Source organism: Pleurodeles waltl, chromosome 12, assembly GCF_031143425.1.
Source record: "Pleurodeles waltl isolate 20211129_DDA chromosome 12, aPleWal1.hap1.20221129, whole genome shotgun sequence".
Taxonomy (NCBI): domain Eukaryota; kingdom Metazoa; phylum Chordata; class Amphibia; order Caudata; family Salamandridae; genus Pleurodeles; species Pleurodeles waltl.
This window is the reverse complement of record NC_090451.1, coordinates 662,192,167-662,210,408: the sequence shown is the minus strand read 5'-3', so window position 1 is coordinate 662,210,408 and position 18,242 is coordinate 662,192,167. Positions and strand designations below refer to the sequence as shown.

Below are 18,242 nucleotides of genomic sequence, written 5' to 3'. Positions count from 1 at the left end.
TGGTTTCCAGTCCATACTACTTATATGCTTTGTCCTCGGCTCCCTCAGTGGTTTCTAGCCCCCATTAACCCTATCTGTTATCCACCCCATCACTTCTCCCAATGTCCACAGGTCTAGGCCTGGTGTCCTCTGCCCAGAACCCAGACTACTGCACAGTGTAAAGCTCTGTTACGTCCCCCCCGAGCATGGCATACAAGTAGCCCTGCGTCACTTGTGACAGGTGTAGACCCTCCTAGCTTTTTCTAACTAGGATTACATGGCATTCTGGTACATGTAGTTTTGCTATTTACCTTGGCAGTAAGGTTCATATACCCAGCATTCAAAGTGTTCTAGTGAGAGAAAAGACATCTTTTGTCATGCTTAGCCCCCACTTTTTGCATGGTATTTGGTGTGGTCTCAAAGTTGTTAGTGCCCAGGGCCCCTGCTAACCAGGTTCCCTGGGCCAGATCTCTTTTCCAAAACTGTTGTAATTCATTGGCACAATTTGTAGCACCTTTAGTTGCCACTATAAGTCCCTAGTAAACAGACGCAGCCCATCCTTTAGGGCGGAGGGGCCACGCCCCACCACCTTTTGCCCCTCATGAAGAGTTTCTGTCAGGCTGAACAAAGGTCAGCCGAACAGACACTCTTCATGTTCAGGTCAGGCAGCCAGGAGCAGACATGCGCGATTTGCGCAGACTCCTGGCTGACTGAGCTTAACTTTGCTGGGCTGAGGAGGTCACAGCTCCTATGGGTGTGACCTCTCCGGCTCAGCAAAGGTGCCTCGAGGCCCTCCCCTGGGTGACGAGGAAAGCATCACCCATTGACTTTGACCTGGGCGCATCAGGTTTAAGCCCTGAAGCGCCCAGGGTGAGTGCAGTCAGTGACACTTCGTCACAGAATGGGGTGGGGTCAGCAGTCTCACTGGCTGACCTGAGGGAAGGCAGCAGTCCCAACCTTTCTGGGACCTCCGAGGCTGAAGGTAAGTGTGTGTGATCTTTTAAAATGAATGTTTGGTGCGTGTATACATGTTTGAATGTTATGAGTGTTGTTAATGGATGTGCGTGCGTGCATGTGCGTGTGAAAGAATGAGTGTGTGTGTGTGTGCTTCCCTCCCTCCCTCCTAAAGCTGCTGGCCACCACCGCTACTAAATGCTATTTAGGTACTCACAGGGCATGGGATACTAAGGGTAGGCCCCTGAGGGCAGCAGCACAGATTTTGCCACCCTCAAGGGCCACGCATCCAGATGCACCCCAGCACTGCCATTGCAGGCTGAGTGTCCTGTGCAATCCTAAAATCCAAACTCAACATGGCACACAGCCTGTGTGCCCTGCATACTACACACTGCATGCAAAATAGGTAAGTCACCCCTGTGGCATGCCTACCAGCCCTAAGGCAGGGTGCACTAAACTGAATGTGTGGGCATAGATGCATGAGCAATATGCCCCTACTGTGTCCTTGCCAAACCTGGAACATAGTAAGTAAACGGAGCAGCGATTTTAAATACATGTGCTGCACACTGGTCGGTACGAGTGTCACAGCTACATGATGGCTACTCTGAACCCTGGGTTGTTTGGTATCAAACAACTCATAATGATTAATCCAGTCTGGTACCTGTATTGGATTTATTTTAAAATGTACCCAGTGGTCACCTTAGAGGTGACCCCTGCAAAGCTAACTAACACTGGCATGTTTGCTGGCCAGTGACAACCAGCCTGCCACCACCAGACAAGATTCTGGAACCCTGAGGTGAGAGCTCTTGCTCTCTGTGTCCCAGAACAAATTACTTCCTGGGTGTAGGTGTCACTTCTCCCTCCTCAGGAATGTGCACTGCCCAGCTAGCAAGCTTCAAAGGGCCTCCAGCCTTTGAAGCTCGACCCCCATGTCTGCTGCTAGCAGCAAATGGTCGCCCCCATTGCAACCCCCCCCCCCCCCCCACACACACTTTTGGCAGAAGCAACAGCAGGAAAACACACAAAGGACAGGAGGAGGGGGTTTCACCAGCTTCCATCACCCCTAAGGTGTTACTGTGACCCCTCCATTTCATTTTCCTCTATTTTACCTGGTAGGAAAATAGCCTAACAGGGATAGGGAAGTGATCTCTGCCCAAGGAAGTGGTCACATAGTGGATGTAGCCATCCTAAGGTAGATGACCCATTGGTCACTACTAGATACCCCTCAAACGCCCACTAAATACAATATTCAGTGGGCACCCCTAGACCAGAGATGCATATTCGAAGGACACGAGAAGACCAGCAACAAAGAAGACCCAAGGCTGGAGAACCAAAGTCCTGCTGCATCAATAAAAAGGCGCCACACCCTGCCTGCTGCACCCAGGACTCGACAGTTGCCACTGAGGGGTTGCTCCGACATCGGACAGACTCTACAAATTCCTGAAGGAACTCCACTGTTCTAAAACTCGCTGAAGATCTTCCTCCAGAGTGAAGGCATTACTCTCCTGCAACCAAGACCAAAAGACCAGTGAAGTCCAGTTCACTGACCGGATGCTGACCAAGGAAACGGACACCACAGCTGGACCAAATTTTACCCGACGGACCATGAAGACAAAACCTATAAGGGTGCCCAATTTGCGACCTCCAATGGCTGAACTGTGCAATAGCCACAGGTACTAGTCACTCCTCAAGGGACACCAGAAAGGAAAGTCCACTCCGGACTCCAAAAGAACACTAGGAAGCCCCAGTCGAGGTACTTCATAGACCACCAGAACCACCCACCACAGTGGCCCTGCTGACCTGCAAACGACCCTCCAGGTCACCTCCCTCCTGTTTCCAAGAGCACCTTTACGCACAGCTCTTGGCTCACTGATTCGTTCTGCACGCAGTGCCCTGTGCCTTGAAGATCCAGCTGTGCCCTAAGGGTCCCCCACCCCTCGCGACCTCGACACTCATAGGGGACCTGCTGGACTCACATTGAAATCCACCAGTGCACTGCTTTTCTAAGTGGTCCCCCGCAGTGGCCTTGCACCTGCTCCAAAGACTTTCTGCAGCTGCTCCCGCTGAAACCTGGAGCCCCTCAAACTTCTCCAGCTGGTCCACAGGGCCCACCAGTGACCTCGATCTACAACCAAGAGGAGACATTGGCAAACGCATTGCCTGAATTTATATGTATTTTAAAAGTACATCTCCATTGATTCCTATGGTGCGTAATTACGCACAGAACAGCGACATTTTCTGAACTTTGGAAATTCATAACTTAAAAAGTACCAACCCAATTTTAAAAAAATCTGAAGTATTTTTGAGTGTGTGTCTTGCTTTATTGATAATGTGAGTACAACAAATGGTTTGCACTTCTCCAATATTAGGCTAACTGCTTGACCAAGCTACCATAAACATTAGAGCATTAGGTGGTCTAGTTTTTACCTCTGTAAACCAACGTGTGGTTGCCCAGGCCCTCTGCACAGTGTACAATGTTTTGCACACTACATAGAGGGCCAGCCTCCTACATCTAGTCCAAAAAAACAGGAATAGCCAGAGGTCTCTCCCTTTTTAGAGGCCTCCTGCCAACTAGACATACAGTGTAGGGCAAGGGTGACTCTGGTACAGACTGAAAAGGGTTGTGGTTTGCCTCTTGCCCACTGACAGCCAGGGGCACTGCTCTTTGGGGTTGGTTATTAACAAGAGCGCAAAAAGGCATGTTCTTCCAGTGCTCAGAGGGAGGTTAGAAGGTTCGGACAGGAAAGAAACTTCATGACATTTCAGAACAGCCATGGTGTCTCTTAAAGGCCTGTAGAGCTGGGCCAGTTGGAGACAGACACCTGGAACGTGATGGACAACTGATTCAATGCCTTTCCATCAACTTGTAAATGCTATTACTTTGTTGAAAGCTTTCTATTTCCTGGGACGGCTATCAGTTTGATTGCCGTAGGAATTTCAGATGACTCAGTGTCACCAAGAAGTAATTCCTCAGTCATAGTCAGTTCTTTACAAATCATTGGTTTCGGGTGTGTTACATCTGACGAACTGAATCAGTACTACAGCTCCCAGAATGCATTGTGTCAATGCTGTAGTCAGGGTGTCATGGGCCCTAGTGCAAAGCAGGAAATGCCCCCCCCCCCCCGGCCACTGTTTCAATTGTGAAGTACAGCAATAATCAGAGATCTGTGGGCCCCTCAAGCCTCTGAGTACCAGTACCACTGCACCTGCTGCACCAGTGTAAGCTACCCCTATGATTGGGTTGCTATAAAAAACACAGGCCTGGATCTCCGCGTACTTGGGTATGGATAGTCAACTGGTAACTATATTCGAACAAGGTGGTACTAAGGCAGAGGAGGATGCAAGGCCTAACTCTCAAGTTTTAGTAGTGAAAGCTAAATATCATGTTTGATTACCTCATAGGAAGTGATATCACAAAACTTTCTGATTAATGACAATTAATTGGCATCAGTTAAATGATAGAAAAATCGCAATGATTTTAAAAGTAATGTAATGACAACACCAAAAAGTTCATGATGTAGAGGGACGGCTGAATGGAGTTGTGGAGCTGTGAAAGAACCTGATGGACCCAGAGCACTATACCCACCAAATCAAGCACTGGCAAAGCTAGTAGGTCTCACCCTTTGAGACCTATTTGCTTTGCCAATGCTTTTTAGCCATGCTGCACAGCATCCTCGATGGTAGGCAACATGGTTAAAATAAACCAAAATAAAACTTTTATGCAGTCAGTCCTCTGATATTGTAGCTGCATGCCACACATTTGCGCATGGATACAAAATAATGCAGCAGTTTTTTTTTGTGTTTACGGTACCTATCCAAGTCGGATTGATAATTAAATCCAAAGCAAAACGTGCAGAAACGTTTTTGTTTTTTTTTTTAATCAGGGTTGGGGTTTACATCACTCATTAAATTAAAATGCTTCGGGGTGAACCTATGTCGGTCGGAAGCAGCTCAGTGGTAGGCAGGGAGACCTAGAAGCAGCACAGGACACAGAGACACAGAAGCAACATAGGGAGGGTGGGATGTGAATTCAACAAGTACAACAGGAAGGAGACCGGGAAAAGCACACTGACAGGCAGCATCACAAGTGCGAACATAAGTACACAACAGAAGTCTTGAAAACGCATGCACTTTTTGTGAAAGAAAAAAGTTGTTTCCTAACATTGAGCACAGACACTATTCAAACAGCACACATAGTAAAGAGATAATGCTTGATGGGAGGGATAAACATAAGGTTCAGAAGTTGGAACACTAATAAGAAGCAGGCAAATGAGCATAACAGGGAAAGCCAACCAATTGTAAGCAATGAGTGGGCTCCACCCATAAGTCACAGTATGCTTCACAACAGATAGTGCATGCCCTGTATAGTAGGTTGGACGTAAAAGCGAGTCGGTAGAAGGGCTGCTCAGAGGTTTTGTTGCTTCCGGAAGCTTTTGCAGCTTCCAGGAGCCACTCTGAACTAAACTGAGCTGTGGGGAGAGATACATTTAGAGATAAGGTTATAGCCCTTCCCAGTTATCGTGCAACATTTAGCCTGCTGTGAGCGAGAGCTCAAACCGAACTCGAATGGGTGTCTCTTTCACAATTAGTGTGATTTGAGGTGTCTTTGCTATGAACAGCCTTGCCAAACTTCCCAGGTCTATGGGTGATGTGCTGCTCCATTCCAGTTTTTTTTTTTTTTTTTTTTTTACTTCTGGGACTTGTAGTCTTTAAAAAAAAATATAAAACAGAACTACAACTCCAATAATTCAAAGAAAAAACCTGGAGTGGAACAATTTAGCACACATGGACCTGGGAAACTTTGCAGGCATGGACATGAAAGGGAGGTTTACTTGAAAAAGCTGTCAGATAACAAGGGCTTTAAGTGAGCCAGGTCTAGGTCTCACTTCGACCTCATGATTGTACTATAATTGCATTTATATAGTGTTTACTACCCATAACAAGCTGTTGAGGTGCTGTTTGGCGAGATGCACACTACTCCGGAACCCAAGATTAGTGGTTAATCCAATGATTAAATGTGGATTATTGCGCGTAGCCATGTACTGAAAAAAACAGCCTCTCTCAGGAGAAGTTGCGATTTTGGAAACATTGGTTTATAAACGAGGTAAGATTAAGGCAGCCTCTGAACAAGGGGGACCTTGTTGTCCGCGTGGTCTGGCCGACTCCTGGGGTGATTCGTGAGGAGCATTAGAATTTCTCTACATCCGTCCCATTCAGGAATGTGAGCCTGAATGCACCCCTCAGCAAGGCAGCGGCTCAGGGTTGCCATGACAACAGCACCATGCCACCGACGTTTTAACTCGTCATGCTTAGAGTAAACGGGACTACAACTCCCGACATGCCCTGGGCCTCTCAATGCTCGAAATCCTTCTTCCTGGCTTTCGTCGCGTATTATGACGTCACGGATCGCGACGAGCACAGCATTGAGGTGGCACAGGAAGAGTTTCGGTACCGTGTGGAGGGAGGGGTACGCCTCTTGTGTCGGTTCGTAGAGGGGCTTCTCTGTTCAGTTTAATCAGTTAATGCAGAAGGAGAATGTGCATCGTGATTTTGTTTAAGTCCATCCCTAAGAGATATGTCCTGTTTTTTAGTGTGGGGTGTTGAGAGGTGGACTGGGCGTTATGTTGCAGGCAACGGCCGTCAGAAAACCTGTTAAACACAAAGGCAACACTGCAATTATTCTTTAGCCTATGAGCTTCGCATATGCATGCCGGCAGCATAAATCCGTGTAAAGTTAGGGTACTTAATGCCACGGAAATAGGGGCATAGTGCCTGGAAGCGTATGACCTCATGAGGTCCGTAAAACACTAGGATGAAACAGCAGACAGGCTGGCATTTGCATACTGTGTCAGACACTCTGTAGCCTCCTGTTTGAATGGACCCTCGCTGTCATGTATATTGTATTCTATAATCTATATGCTTCGACTGAGTTGTATGTTCACTTTTAGCCAGTTAACTGGTGTTTTCTGCCCAGCACGATCCTGCTCCACTAAACTAATGATGTTACCAGATCTACGCCTTTTCACCAAGCTCATATGCGTAGGTTCAAAATCCTGAACATGTACAGCTGCAGAATTTCTGATAGCGTGTGGCAGCCCACATAAGTAAAGCTGCAGAATTCCTGACAGTATGTGAGAGTGCACAGTTGTAAAGCTGCAGAATTCCTGACAGCATGTGACAGTTCACAGAAGTAAAACTGCAGAATCCCTGACAGCATGTGACAGTTCAGAGAAGGAAAGCTGCAGAATCCCTAACAGCACGTGTCAGTACATGCAGGTGAAGCTTTAGAAATATTGACAGCATGTGGCAGCAAATGACAGGTAAAGCTGCGGAATCTCTGACAGCTTGTGAAAGTATATGACCGGTAAACCTACAGCATCCGTTATGGCATGTAACTGTCAACAGAAGTACAGCTGTAGAATCCCTTTTTTGTTTGTTTTGATGGTTAGCGGGGATTGGTAGTCCTGGTGCGTTTTGGTTGACAGGAGTTAATGATCAGGGGTTACTTGTGTTTCGTCTGTATTATGACATATGAAAGCACCCACATGAAAAACCTTCCACCCCTCTTTCCTCGTTACATTTCTTAGGCCCCCATTACCAGTGAGGCAGAGCGGAATTACCTAATGGAATTCCATTCCAACCAATCCCAAGTTTTTCCATACCTGTTTTATCTGGCTCTGGGAGCATCAGAGCCAGTGTTACCATGCAGGATTTCAACACAGTAAAATCACATGCATCTCTTCAGCCAAGCTTCTTTGCACATTGATTTTCTGAAAAGGGGAGCATGCTGCCGGGAATTCCATGTGATTTTACAACTAGATAATCTGTCCCACACAGTAATTCTCCATCCCATGGGGTTTAACTTGTGACTTTTGGCACGTGCAGATTTACCGCATGGTAATAATAAAATTGAATGTAATTTTACCCTACAACTCTGAATGAAAGCCTAAATCTCCAGTTGTACTCCTTATTGACATACCTAAGAGGTGAAAACATATTTAATGGGATCTGAAGGTTCTTCTTGCACCACAGCCTACCAGACAGCACAGCTGTCTAATTTGCTAAAGACATCTTGGAGATTTTCAGAAATTTGACCTAGGAATGCATTCTGCCTGCTTATTACCAATGGCTTTGGAATTCTCATTTTCTGGCTTTCTATTTGCTGACTTTATTTGCTTTAGGCTCTTCAAGTTTAGTTCATCCTTCCCGTTGCCTAAACAGTGTTTACTGTATTCTTCCACAAACTCCCTTTCTGTTTCCTTTAAATAGTCTTCTTATTTCGTCCTATTTGCTGTGCATTCAAAGACCGATGTCAAATGTCAGGCGCTGTCTTCTGAGAGTGCCTGTTTACTTTTTTCTCTGACTTCAAAGTGAGAGGATTTATGTGACAAACTTGCTGGATAGTGGGGATTGGAAAGAAGGTTTTTCTAGCACACAACAACATTTAAATGATCTGTCTGAGTATTTCAGAATATATCAGAATTAGGAGAGCAAACGAAGCACATTTTTTGTTATTTATGAAGTGTGTTGAAACAAATACTTTAATATGATCAAAACAAATCATAATTCTAGGTGATGCAATTTCCACACATTTTTGGTTGTGCCTTGTATAGTTTTGTTAGTAAAACTATGTCTGTGCAAGTGTTTTGGTCATTTGAAAATGTGCTGTCTGTAATGGCAGTGTGCTACCATACCATGAATACGCCCCTTTACCCCACTCCTTACCACTGCACTGTACTCTGCACCACTCTACTTTACACCACTCCATGACACTGCAGTCTGCACCACTCCACGCCATTCAATGCCCCTTCACGATACACCTCTCTACTCTTTGCCACTTTGCTCTACACCACTGCATTCTTTGCCCACTGCACTCCATACCACTTCAGCCTAGACCACACCAATCTACCTTGCACAACTTCACTCTACGCCACTGCAGTCTACGTCACTCTGCAACACTGCATTCTCTGCCACTGCACTATATGCCAATACACTTTACTCTGTAACACTCAACTCTTTGCCCCTTCACTCTACCTCAATCCACTGCAAGCTACTCTAATCTACTCTGCACCACTGCACTATACCCCACTTTATTCAAAGCCATTACACTCTATGCCACTCTCTGCAACTCTATTCTACCCTGCACCAATCCACTCAGCACCACTTTACTCTGAAACAATCTATTCTACTCCACTCTACTCCACTTTATTCTTTACCACTGTACTATTCGCCAATGCAATCTACACAGCTGCACTCTAATTAACTTTACTTTGTGCCACTGAACTCTACCTTGCATTACTGTACTCTACGTCCCTGCTCTCTACTCCACACCACTGTACCATGACACTCTACTCTGCAGTACTGCACTCTCCGCCACTGAACTCTACGCCAATCTACTTTGCACTACTCCACTCTATGCCACTGTATTCTACAGCACTGTACTCTACTCTGCACTAATCTATGCTACTCTACTTTGTACCGCTGCACTGCATGCCACTGCATTCAGCATCACTCAACTCTTTGCCACTCTTCTCTGCGCCACTGTACTCTACCATGCACCACTCTAATCTATGCCACTACATTCTATGACACTGCATTGAATACAGCTGAATTCAATGCCACTGCACTCCACGCCACTATTCTCTGCAACGCTGTACACCAATGCACTCTACACCAATCCACTCTACTTTATGCCACTCCAGTATATGGCACTCTACGCGACTCCACATTATGCCACTGGAATAAACAACATTCACTTCAAATCTACTCTACAACAATCTTCACCATTCCACACTACAACACTCTGCATGACTTTCCTATACTCCACTAACTTTTAGCCATGCTGGATAGCAGCCACGCTGATGTACAGCACGGCTAAATCACATTGGCAAAACCAGTAGATCTTGCATGGGTGAGAACAATTGCCTTTGCCATTGCTTGTTTAGGGTGTGGTTACTCAGGAATGGTTTTTTTTGTGTAATAATGATAGCTCTGAAAACGGGACCAGCTCTGAGAGTGTGTAGATCTTTCAAACGGAGCCAGCGGAGAATGACCTAGTGTTTTTAGGCAATTTCAGAGGTATCCTTTCATCATAAATGTTGATTATAGTTTAAAGGCGCTGCAAAGAAACTTAAAGGACCATTTGTTATGATAGCTCATGAGTGTGTGTGAGATGTGGCACATTTTCCAGCAAAATGTTCTGTAAAAACGTAAATGCAATGCACTGTCTGCTGGTATTCCCCCTTTTCTTCCATTCATCAACTGTTAATGTTGCCCTCTCATATTATACAAATGGCATGTTACTGTTGTACCTTACATGGCCTTAGGGTAAAGTTTTCTCTCCTGTAGTGGAAACACTAGCCAATGATGAAAATAACATGAACTTTGAAAACTAATTTGTCTTCCTCGGTTGCTCAGCCTTTCCTGTTTGTTTTCCCTTTAGTTCCAGTCTTATACCAAGGACTGGATCGTATCGGGGCACACCTCTGTCATCACCATGACCAAACTTGGCCAATGGCTGACTGGCCTCACTCTGCTCGGAACAACCTGGGTCACCTTGAACTTTGATCTCTTGGGGCTCGACTTGCCACAGACCTATAAGCAAGTGATCTGGCCTCTCCCAGTATACCTTCTTGTGGCTTTCGGCTGTTACTCTCTGGCTACTATTGGCTACCGTGTGGCTACCTTTAACGACTGTGAAGATGCAGCGAAAGAGCTTCAGGAGCAGATCAAAGCAGCGAAAAAGGACTTGTCAAGCAAAGGTCTAAGGTTCTGAGTTCTTGGTTTGAACTGAAGGTTACTGATTTGGAAGACGGATAAACTTTGCAAATTTGAGACTTTTTAAATTAGCAAGTGATTTGGGTTAAAGTGAATGCTGGGAACCATATAAACAGTGACAGGATACTGCTCACTGGTCATCTCTTCAAGTGATCTTGTTAGATTGGATGGCATACTGATACTAGAAGCGGTCTCCCTGCATCACATCAGCTGCTGTTAATCTGGATTTACCCTGTTTCCCAACATTCTTCTTCATTTTGAACAGACTGGACGTTATCCTTAGTGACATTCCTTAGATTATCGTTTATGATGTTGACCAAACTATGGAATTAAAGTTGTAAAATAAAACGTTCTGATTTATTGTCCTCATGTGTTCCAGATTGTGTCATGTGTCCCAGAAACCCGCTGACCTTGGTATTTGACCTTTACTCTTTTTCATGTTTCGTTTTAGAGGATCAAGAACGAGAATCCAAATAATATATATATATTTCCTGTTAAATCATATTTATATAATCTAATTAATGGGCAAATATGTAGTCCTGTACGAGCGGGTGAATCTGAACTAAATGGTCTGCCACATATTAGACAGCAAGGCACCGGGACACTATCCTGGGTTGGCTTCATGGCTTAAATTATGGGGCATGACTGTAGTAATTAAAACCATTTTTATTAGTAACCTTCTTTTTACCCTAACCTTTGATGTGTGTTTGTGTATGACGGAAAGAAGTAGCAAATCTCTGTGATTTAAAGTGCACCATAAACAGTATTGCTGAAATATTGCTATGAAGGCCCCAACTGTCCATTTCTGAACCGGAGTAAGAGGGGGATAATGAACAGAGTAAAATACTCTCCCATTCTTCCACTGCAAGCTGTAAGCTTAGTACAAGGCACATGAGAGCTCTTTCTCCATCCATTTCTAGTCACATCCCTGCCCTCTCCTAAACTGCTCACCTTTTCTGCCTATGATCTCCCTTTAAGCTCTGCTTCTAGCCCACCCGCCCCTCCCCACAGCTACCCTACCCTCTCTCTTCCGTTACAGAACATTTTTGTAAACTGCCCTACGCTGTGTATCTCCTAACAATGACTCTTCTTAACCAGATACCTAGGATCAAGCCACCTCCTCTAAGCGTTAGCAATGTGACTGCTCAGGAAGTAGTTACCAGGGGTGTGTAATTTCTTAAAATATCTACTTGTCCAGGGGACAGGTTGCTTCTTAAATCTACTTGTCCCTCTGGTGCCATGTAGTGCGGCGACAAATTATGGCAGCAATCTCATTATGTAAGAGCTCTGATAATAGCCTATCAGATTATACCAGGGCTACTTCCATAGTAGGGCTTGAATACTTGCAGTTTCAATCCCTACTGTAGCAATTTCCTTATTTTGCCACCAGGAAGCAGTAAGCAATAGTTCCAGGGCTGGAATGCCTTTGATTCTGCAAACCTGCTAACTTGCAAGTTTTAAGGATTTTCACCAGCTTTTCTCTAATCTTTTCCCATAATAGGAAAGGTTGGAAATGTACTCTTGACAATGGCAGAATTAGAACTTCTTCCAGGGTTGGGAAAAAAGTGGTTGGAGGAAAATGAACTTGCAAACGCTCAATGGATTCAACATGCATATCTCTCCATGCTAAAATACAGTTCACAAATATCTTATAGGGGTACGATTTCCTGGTATACTTCTTATCAAAGCCACTAATTCAAAGACATATACCATGGGTGCACTTTTGTGACTTTGTTTAAGAATTTGGTCCCTAATTAGGTCTGGCGTTAATAAAGACAATTTGTTTTTAATAAACTTCTATTTCTCTCTCTATCGGCTGGCTTTACTGTGAGTGATCGCATTCTGCTCTTCCACAAGGAGCATACTGGCACACAAAGTAGTTTTGTTCAGTGTCAAGAACTAAAGTAGCAATCAGTGGCGTAACAAAACTGGAGGGTGCCCCTTTGCAAAGAACATGTAGGGGCCCCCTCTCCAGACTCACTGAGGACAGGTGCTGTGTTGAAGGGGCCCCCTGGAGGGCGGCTGCGGGGTCTTTGTTATGCCACTGGTGGCAACATGTGCTTTTAGAGTTCAAAAACCTTTTTTATTGTTTTTGCCAGTGTTTGTTACAATGGTGAGGGCCTGGCAGATCCCAGAACAATAAGGTGTTATAAAAGCCATGTCAAAACAAGACACGCATTGATGAAACTAAAACTCACAAAAAAAATGTCAGATCAGTTGGCTTTGTCAGTGTTTGTTTATTTTCATGCTTCCCATATTCGTGTTGAAAATGGTTACACTGATTTTCCATTAGGAATATTTTTTGGAAATACTAGCATGCATCAACACATTTTACTAAATGACTGTTCACAGAAATAGCACCTAAAATTTCATAGTAGCAAAACTTTTTTCCCTGCTTGCATTTTTTTCTGAATATTTCATTTTAAAAGCAAAGACTCTTCTCTCTTGCTTACAAGCTTCTGCAAACATTTGCATCTAATCAGAGAGCATTCTGGGAGCATTATACTTAGCTTCATATTGTTAAACTTTTCAAACGTGTGTACATTTTTTAAAAAATTTTTTTTTAAACCACTGTCAGCAGTGCAGTGTAACCTTAAAACATTTATTTATAGCACTCACCCTAATAATGAAGGATTTCAATTAATGAACCATAAATACAAGTTCGAACAGCATTCACTTTTGGACACACATTACCTCAACTGCAGACAGTTCCCCTCTCTCTAAACTGGCAGCCAAAGGTTTTGTGCTGCAGTGGGGTGGGCCTACTTGTCCCAAGGACAAAATAAACATGAAAACTTGTTGCCCTTCACCCCAAACAAGATGTCCCGGGCGATAGGGATTCCTTACCCCTGAGTTACTTTTATTCTGGTATTATTTATTTTGGTAGCTGCATGGTGCAGATCCAGACAACGCATCCCAAGCCAATGGGATTTAGATTTCGGCAGATGGGATATCCGTCACCTTTGTGACGGAGTAACCCCTCCGCTGAGATCTAAATCAGGCCCTAAGTTTCGTAGTACAAAGAAATTCGGTTTTAACGTGGGAGATTAATTTGACTAGTTAGTTGGTGCTGGTTCTGTAATTCTTTTGGGTGCACCCCAATATCAGTCCAGGTCTTTCGAGAGACAAAGCCTTCTCCCTACTAAAATATCTCATTTAACATCTTTTCTGACATAAGAAATGTCCATGTGCCAACCACACTGAGGTATAACGACACAAAATACATTTTAATATGTTTTGCAAAAGCGCTTCAAGTAAACATGAAGAGGAAATGAATAACACCCTTTGAAGAAGAGCTTTGTGCATGTGTTGCTAATATTTCTAGATATATTATACTTCTCGATATTAGGAGGAGGCACTTCAGGTTAATTAAAACAATTTTAGGAGTTGAGCTTGCGCCATATAAATATATTGTTGTGTTTGCAATTTTTAAAGGCAGTTGGAATGTTTTAATAAGTATGACTCAACGGTTGTAACAATTAGATAGGACTTCTTTTTTTTTTTTTTCAGCTTTGCATAAATTATTTAGTTCCAAAATTTCATATTCTCAAACTTGTGTGTAATAAATGAAAGTTCTTTTTGACAGTCAATGTATGTTCCACTTTCATATATGACGTGTGTTAATCCTCTATATTTTTTCCCCCATATTAGAAGACCTCCATATGTGTGGAAAAAGGACAAAAAAGTGGCAAAATAATTCTAATACCATTGAGAGACAGCGTCTTGTACAAGATACTCTAAGAACTTGAATGAGGCGTGCTGTAGAGGGTGAAGCCGTGTCCCACTAATTAATTGCTCCCATCTTCAAATGCAGCTCTCCCAACTCCTTTATATGTTAAGAGGTGAATAGATTAATTTCGAATATGTTTAGTTAAGGTTGCATATAAAGATTGCATGCATATTCACAACCAAGAACCATTATTAATCCTTCTAGTGGTTAGTTAATGTACTGATTTGATGACTAGCATGTAACACAGTAGATTACCTTAAATGTTTGCAGTCTGTACCTTACACAGGTCGGTCGATATAGCTGTCTGCAAATCAAATTGTGTATTAATTTTATTTGTTGGATCTGTACTTTAACAAGGTCTGTCAACAAAAGAAATTAACTTGCTTGGCAAAAAATGTACAGATTCTGGAAGTTATTTTATATTTATTTTTTCTCTAAAATCATGTTTTATTCAGCTATGTACGTGGGCACGTCTTACTATATATTGGATCTTTGTTCTTCGTGTGAAGTTTCTACTTCACCCTTATTTTATTCAGCTGTATGCATCCACCAGTCTTACTTTTCTTTTTTTTGTTTTTTTTTGTTTTTACATTTTTATTACAATTATTACAATGAGAGAATCAATCGATGAATAATGTAACAAACAAACACAGCATCACTGATATAACCACAAAGAAAAAAAGAAAAAACAAGAGGAAAAGAGAGTTAGTACAAAAATGTCTGAAACACTATCTAAAGAAAATGGATTATCCCAAACCCTGTTGAGCTGGCCACGGACCTTAAAGCCTCTAGCTTTATGGATAGCAGCCTCAAGATCGTTTTCTGTGAAAAGAGTAAAAACCATTCTGAAACTGTGTGTGTGGTGGAGGGGTAGGTTGAACTCAGACACTTGAGTGCATAGCTGGTCTGTAATAATAATCAAAACAACTGAGGTGAGGCTCGAGTTAGTATCTTGCTTGTGACCCAGCATGATGGCTTTTACAGACCACTCTACATGACACGGGGGTGAAAGGACAGCAGCTGCTCAGCACCAAACCAAAAAAATTGAAGTTAGGGGCATCCAACAAACGTATGTATAATATTAGCAGCATATGACCACACTTAGGAAGTGCATCTTATAATTCAGATGATTTCTAGCCCATTTACAGATGTTATCTGGGGTGTGGTATTTCATACACAATTTACGAAACTGTTGCAGTTTAAGACTGACGGAACTCACACACAGCTATTGATAACATCGAACGCTACAGAGATTTCATCCGCTGAGACATCTTGGCCAAGCCTAGCACCCCACTTAGTGGTTAAGATAGATAGATCATCTGGCCGATGAGTTGTCTTGAGCCGATACATGACCCTAATCGAAGGTTGGCGATCTGGCGTGTAAAGGTAAGCAAAGATGTTTTGGTCACCATTCCAAGCCATGAAGACTGAGTTGTAGTTGAAGAAATCACTAAGTTGTAAGTACTTACAAAAGGACTGCTGGGGGAGATCATACAATCTTTGTAATGTCGAGAAAGAACATACCCCATTTAAGTCAAAAAGCTGACTGTCAGTCAAGACGCCCCACCTCACCCATTTTAAAAACACTGAGGCCCGTATTTATACTCTTTGACGCTAAAGTGCGCTAACGCAGTTTAGCGTCAAAAAGTTTTGCGCCGGCTAACGCCATTCTGAAGCGCCATGCGGGCGCCGTATTTATTGAATGGCGTTAGCCGGCGCAAGCAGACCGGCGCTGCCTGGTGTGCGTGGAAAAAAACCACGTACACCAGGCAGCGCCGGCGTAGGGAAAAATGGCGTTAGGGCGTCTTAAAAATGGCGCAAGTCAGGTTGACGCAAAAAAAACGTCTAAAACCGATTTGCGCCATTTTAAACGACGCCCTAGCGCCATTTACATGACTCCTGTCTTAGTAAAGACAGGAGTCATGCCCCCTTGCCCAATGGCCATGCCCAGGGGACTTATGTCCCCTGGGCATGGTCATTGGGCATTGAGGCATGTAGGGGGGCACAAATCAGGCCCCCCTATGCCAAAAAAAAATATTAAAAAAAATAAAAATTATACTTACCTGAACTTACCTGAATGTCCCTGGGGTGGGTCCCTCCATCCTTGGGTGTCCTCCTGGGGTGGGCAAGGGTGGCAGGGGGGGTCCCTGGGGGCATGGGAGGGCAGCTGTGGGCTCATTTTGAGCCCACAGGTCCCTTAACGCCTGCCCTGACCCAGGCGTTAAAAAGTGGCGGAAATGCGGGGTTTTCTGCCCCGCCAACTCCCGGGCGTGATTTTTGCCCAGTAGTATAAATACGACGCATTTGCGGCGCAGTCATTTTTTTGGACGGGAACGCCTACCTTGCATCTCATTAACGCAAGGAAGGCGTTCACGCTAAAAAATGACGCTCTTTCCTCATACTTTGGCGCTAGACGCGTCTAGCGCCAAAGTATAAATATGGCGTTAGTTTTGTGCCGAATTTGCGTCGAAAAAAACAACGCTAATTCGGCGCAAACGGAGTATAAATATGCCCCTGAGTCCTAAAAAACTGAAAGGTAAGGTTGTCCCTCTACTGGTGTGAGCGAATGGATAACCGTGAGAAAGAACAAGGCACTAATTTCACGCCACTCCCACGCGGCATCCCTGATGATCCTAAAAAGTACCCTTTTGTAATAGGGTCTTTGCATCGGCTCAGAGTGAATCAGTAGGCTGTAAGGCTAGTTGATAGCCGATCTCAAAGCCGTCAAGCTCATAATTCGTGGGAATGTTTTTAAGGAGTGATCCAAAGGTGGCCCAACAATACAGCTTAAAATACAGGAGAGAGAAACCACCTTGATTAGGTGGAAGTTTTAAAATTCTGATAGCCCGTCTAGCCTTTCAGTAGCCCCAAATAAAACTACCAACAACCCCTTTGAGACGCCGAAAAAAATTATCAGGAATCGGCAGTGGAACAGCTCTGAAGAGAGAATTTTTGGTAAGATATTCATCTTGACGATGTTACAACGCTCAAATGCTAACTGGGAGACGGTTCCAAGACCGCATCTTCGCTGTTACTGATTTTATAAGAGGTTCATAATTCAGGGTAGCAATACACTCCACATTAACGTAGATCTTGACCCCGTGATCGGAGATTAGGCTGAAAATGAGAAATAACCAGTGTTTTAGACAGGTCAAGTTACTCCAGTATTGGAACTTTCATAGATTCACATGCTTGAATAATTCCCCGTCGTCGAGATGGGAGCCCCCGGTATAAATTACACAAGTAGTGTTAAAATATATTAACAAAAAGGCCCTAGGCCTCTTCACTTTAACAGTCTATCAGAGTCATTTCAGGAAAAGGACCAAACTTGAGTATCCACCAATCAGGTGACACCACCCTCTAGAATCCTCCTGAGAGAAGCTCCAGCACCTCAGATTTTCTACTGCACGTCGTGCTAGGGAGTCTCCTCAGAGCTCTGCTCTTTCTTCACACATTTTGAACTAGATTCAACATATTTTTCTCTGAGAAAAACTTTTCTGACCTGATTGGGAAATCATCTTCAACATGTCTGATAAGGAGAAGAAGGGTTTATTCAGAAATTACAAAACTTGTGGCAAGAAAAGACTACATTCTGAAGACCCTCACCAGGATTGTATATACTGCCTCTATCCAGACCATTCAGCCAAGGACTGTAATGTTTGTCGTACCTTTTCCTCTAAGACTCTTAAGGATAGGGAAGGCAGATTATTGATATGGCTGCAAAAACTTAAATACAGAGAGAATCCAGTTTCTGACTCTGATAGTGATGACTCTTCAATATCTAAAAAGTCATCAAAGAGGG

The 18,242-nt window shown here is 43.8% G+C and overlaps 1 protein-coding gene across 4 annotated transcripts in view; it reads left to right on the top strand.

Annotated features, from left to right (window-relative positions):
* Nucleotides 1–11,075, top strand: part of DPM3 (dolichyl-phosphate mannosyltransferase subunit 3, regulatory) — a 36,968-nt gene extending 25,893 nt beyond the window's left edge. Inside the window, exons 1-2 of one of the 4 annotated variants that reach the window (XM_069218418.1) lie at nt 6,277–6,381; nt 10,376–11,075. In XM_069218418.1, coding sequence (XP_069074519.1) covers nt 10,430–10,708 — 279 coding nt within the window. In that variant the 5' untranslated portion in view covers nt 6,277–6,381; nt 10,376–10,429 and the 3' untranslated portion in view covers nt 10,709–11,075. Of the gene's footprint in view, nt 1–6,276; nt 6,418–10,375 lie in introns of those variants that run through there. The other 3 variants (XM_069218416.1, XM_069218417.1, XM_069218419.1) reach the window with 3 other exon arrangements.
* Nucleotides 11,076–18,242: the final 7,167 nt, after the last annotated feature.